The following is a 4,672-nucleotide window of genomic DNA, read 5'->3' on the forward strand; positions in this document are numbered from 1 at the left end:
TGAGATTTCAGTTAAAACTGTGACTTCTAATTAAATAAACTACTAACATTAGTCAAACATTTGTAGAATACTTTGTAACACCATTCTCGAACATAGTTAAATAACTTAAATTAACATATGGTTCTAAAATTGTTGTCAACTTTTCTTAAAAACTTTTAATATTAATGAGTAGTTGTCACACACATTTGCCTAATTTTTTTTTGAATTAGACTTCAAATTTTAATATATAACATTCCGTTTGAAGATGATATTATGACTACCGCACAACGCGCGGTTGGAACACTAGTAGTCTTAAATGGATGAAAATGTAAGGGGTCGTTTACAAGTTATTAAATTAAAAAAAAACCTAACTATGTGAAATTGTAAGTAATAGTCTTAAATGTAAATTTCATAATGATGATGAATAAATATGTGAAATTGTATAAATTAATCTATATATTCAATACTATAATCATTTATCAGTTTACAAAAATAAATAGTTTTACTGATTCAGATTTCAGATTTTAACACCATTTCTTATAAATCAAAAATAAAATAAGAATTCAGACTTAAACATCTTTTAAAAAATAAGCGTCATAAAAAATGATTTTTGGGGAGTGGGGGTTAAAAGTAAATTATGAATAGTTTAAGGGTGATATATGCAAATTTCTTTCTCAAGGGTTTAAGCAGGGGATTCCGTCACTCGCATTCAGATCCAATTTCCACAGGAGATAAAAGGTATCAAGATGACCGGCGCCGCCGCTGCCAGATCGTTTTTACGGTCAACTTCCGTCCGTAATGCCGCCGCTAGAATCTCCTCTGAAGCCAAATGCAAAGGCGCCCCCTCTCCCTCTCCCTTTCGCTTTTCAACCACAAAACCTCTTTCTCATCGCATTTTCAGGTGATATACATACCATCTAACCAATTAGATACAATTAATATAGCTTTTAATACCTATTTGCAAAAATTCATGTTTTTGGTTGGTGAATTTAAGGTGTCCAGTTGAAATGAGCGTTTGCTTGGAAACGATGCAACCGTTTCATACAGCTACTGCTTCGGCTTTGATGACATCTATGCTCACTCTCTCTCGCCAAGGTTACGGTTGGCTTTCTGAAGGTAAAAATTCCACCACTAATCAATTTCAATTTGTTGCTGTCGGATTTTATGAACTAAATCCTGATTATGTTTTTCAATTTCAATATTCTTTTTGGTTTTTTGTCGTCTGCTTTAATCTTCTATGATCAACTGTTGATGTCAAGTTGGATGTTTTTGGGATCTCCAGTTAGCGTTCTTTCGATTTTTGTATAGCATTAGCCACTAGGTGTCTACAAAGGTAGCCGATTATTACCATGGAAAATATGGTTGAGAATGGGAGAAAAACTGAACAAGAGATATACTTAGACTTTGGTGTTAACAATGCTAGGTGACAAACTTTGATGTGGACTTTGTTGCAATAGTACTAAAATTCGGTTTCATCTGAAGTACTTGTAGTAAGGTTCAATAGAGTTTTTAATTGTTTCAAAAGTTTCTTTTAGGAATTGGTATCAATTTGAAGGTAGAAAGTAGACCATTTCACCCTAGTAGTCAAATTTACCTTTTGTTTCTAGAATGCTGGGAGAAACTTGTTCTATATCATTGGTAATTAGCTAAACTTTAACATTTTTCTTTAGACACTTCGTTATTACTACTGTAAATTCTAACTGTGCATGCTCTTAATCTAATATCTATCACTGTCGACTGTCTACTCAAGAGCTTGGATACCCCTTTCACTCGTTTCTTGTTCTTTACGCTCCTAGGTATTCTTGTGTTTAAACCAACCTTTGAATTAGCATAGTATTGTATGTCTCTTATGTTTTGAGTTTCAGAACATCAAAAGAAGTGTAGGATGTGTTTTTCGTTTACCCCCTATAGAATATGTGACCAAGTTGCAGTGCAACTCGTCCTGGGTTAACTTCATGAGGTTTTTTAAAATTGCAAACAAAACACCATAGAGCCTTCAGTGGTATGTATACCTTTCATTTGTTCTTACTGGTTCCTATGATCCTATCCATTAGTCTTTCTTCATAGGCCAAGTATCTAACAAAATGCCATAGAGCCCTAGTTGGTGTGCTTTTCTTCCTTTCCAATCTTACAGAAAAGGGTTACCCTACACCAAGAGGAGGATTGGGTACGCAAATCATCTTATACAACATTTCATTTGCATTTTTGCAAAGACCTTTTCCATTACTCAAATCCATCAGCTTCTAGTGAGTAGTGACAAAGCAATAACCTAACTACTTGCTCGATGTCTTGTTTCTTCTCAAGCTTATGGTAAAGTTATTCTATGCCTAAGAGATCCAAACGTTAGGCACTTAGGCTCCCTTTTAGATCATATATTTTTCAAATGACTGAATTTCACCAATGCAGATAAAGGTTCCTACTTCTCTTCCCAACCATATCCAGTTTCTGTAGATGGCAATTTGGTCCTTAATTATTAAAAGAAACGTGCATACCTTCACTGTCTTTCAGAAATATCATAATTTCAATTCCCTTCGCCCACTCAGTCTACAATATTGTGATTGATAAAGTTGTACTTGCTTCATTTGTAGGCATTGATGATACTAGCTGAAGATCAAGAAGCAAAACTTGGATTTTGTTAGGTCCACCAAAACATCACTTAAACTATTTATGAAGTATTGAAACATGTATTTTATGATATTTAAATTACAATTTCACTAATTGAAATTGCTTGCCTAAATTTTGAAGATATATTAGTGCACATCATGAAATAATTTTCTCCCTCTTGTTGTGTTTGTCTCTTTAATACACAATAACATTATTTCCAGAGGGTTTCTTGAATTTGCGTGTTATGTATATCTTTCTTATAACTAGGAGTTCCCGGGATACCCTTGTAGTATACAATGAAATAAGTTAGTCAACATACCATAAATTTGACCATTGTACTAATCGTTTTGTGACCAAAAACGAAACTAGTTTTGACGAGTTTTTCTTTGTAAAAGTTATGCTATGTATACATGTCTGAAACTATCATTGAAACTATCTAGAAATTTTTTGAGGCACATGCTATATGGTATTTAGATTACAAGTGAATGCCTAAATTTCCCAGATGTATTAGCCCTTCATGCAGGAATTTCTTCTCGTTTCTTGTCTCTATATGCAATAACATTATTTCCAGAGGGTTTTCTTGACTGTTTTTATGTATATCTTTCTCACAATCACACAGTTCCCGTGATGGTCTGTAGTGTCAACTGAAATAAGTTTCGTACAACTAATAGTCATTTATTTGACCTTTGTATCTCATGCTCCCAACCATATTCTACCTATCGTACCTTGAAACTATCGTTCCTTAGTTGAAGAGTAAGGGGACGTTTACTAAACACTTACCCGGTAAGTGTTTATCGGTAAAATTTAAGACTACCATTTACTTATCCGGTAAGATTTTAGTCCACCAAAACGGTTTCGTATGCAACAATTTACCCGGTAAGCACTTACCATGGTAAGAGTCGTCGCCCTCACTTACTGGGCAAGACTCTTGGTCATTCACTTTCTCTTATCGGGTAAGATTATTGGTCCTTATTATATTCATCCAGTAAGATAATATGACTTGGTCTTCACTTACCAGAGTAAGCGTTTGGTAAACGGCCCCTAAGACTAGTGAACAATAGGAGATTAGAACTTGAGATACAAAAGCCAAATAAGTAATTTTATAGTGAATGTGATCAAAATTGTTTTAGTCAAGAGTACAAGTGTCGAATATATATTCTTCAGAAGATTATCATTAGTCGAGTTTGTTGACATTTTCAACATACAACCGCGATTTTGATTGCTTTTCATGCGTTTCCTTCGTTCCCAGAAGACTTCTGGTGTCAAATAAGCTAATTTATAGTATTGACTTTTGAGGTCAAATATAGATTTCTTCGTTTTCAAAATGCATACAGATTATTTAGCTTTTCAACAACAAGCCGATAATTGCGTCAATCTATTTGATAAAAACTTGGAATAGAAAGATATTGGTAATTGATTTATGACAAGATCGATATCAATTTTGAATCCGAAGAAATAGTTTATTTGACATTTAAAGTCAATATGAGCAAACAGAAAAGTATATGATAAAATGAAACTGATGTTTGGCTTTGTGAACTGAATCAGCTTGCAATAATGACTTGTGATGAGTAGCAAGAGGATGGATTCATGCAAAACTTCCTGTAGAACATTCTGAATGGATTTCCAGAAGCAGCTTAATTCATCTTATTGATTATGACTAGAGAACTCACATTTACCTGTCTGATTTATACATACACATGCTTTATATGACATTTCTGTGGAAACAAAGTTGTGCCAGCTTGTAGCTGCTATGTGCAATTGATTCAAGAAAAGTTCATGAATTGTTTTATGATCTTGCTGCATTCTAGATCCATTGATGTATTACTGTATTAGACAGTACATAACAAAGTAAAAACTTTGTTGCATTGTGTTTGGTGTACACTAGACAAGATCGGTAAATTACTAAACTACCCATATCAAATAATTCAACACTATCGCTTACTTACCGGGTAAGATTTTATTCACTAAAACGCATCGTTTGCAACAATTTATCTCGATAAGCGCTAACCATGGTAAGAGTCTTCGTCCTCACTTATCCGGTACGACTCTCGATTCTTGCCTTCGCTCTTACTGGGTAAGATTTTTAGTT

The 4,672-nt window shown here is 34.0% G+C and overlaps 1 protein-coding gene across 2 annotated transcripts; it reads left to right on the forward strand.

Annotated features, from left to right (window-relative positions):
- Window positions 1-683: 683 nt before the first annotated feature.
- On the forward strand, window positions 684-4,369 carry LOC112525347 (protein NUCLEAR FUSION DEFECTIVE 6, chloroplastic/mitochondrial-like). Of its 2 annotated transcripts, XM_025135437.1 has the most exons (4): window positions 684-880; window positions 974-1,095; window positions 2,568-2,618; window positions 4,129-4,369. In XM_025135437.1, exons 1-3 carry the CDS (start codon window positions 726-728, stop codon window positions 2,585-2,587), a joined length of 297 nt encoding a protein of 98 aa, XP_024991205.1. In that variant the 5' UTR covers window positions 684-725; the 3' UTR covers window positions 2,588-2,618; window positions 4,129-4,369. The 2 variants fall into 2 exon arrangements, with proteins under 2 accessions (XP_024991205.1, XP_024991206.1); XM_025135438.1 differs by lacking the exon at window positions 2,568-2,618.
- Window positions 4,370-4,672: the final 303 nt, after the last annotated feature.

This window comes from Cynara cardunculus (genome assembly GCF_001531365.2).
Source record: "Cynara cardunculus var. scolymus isolate 2C chromosome LG 13, CcrdV1, whole genome shotgun sequence".
In the NCBI taxonomy this organism is placed as follows: Eukaryota; Viridiplantae; Streptophyta; class Magnoliopsida; order Asterales; family Asteraceae; genus Cynara; species Cynara cardunculus.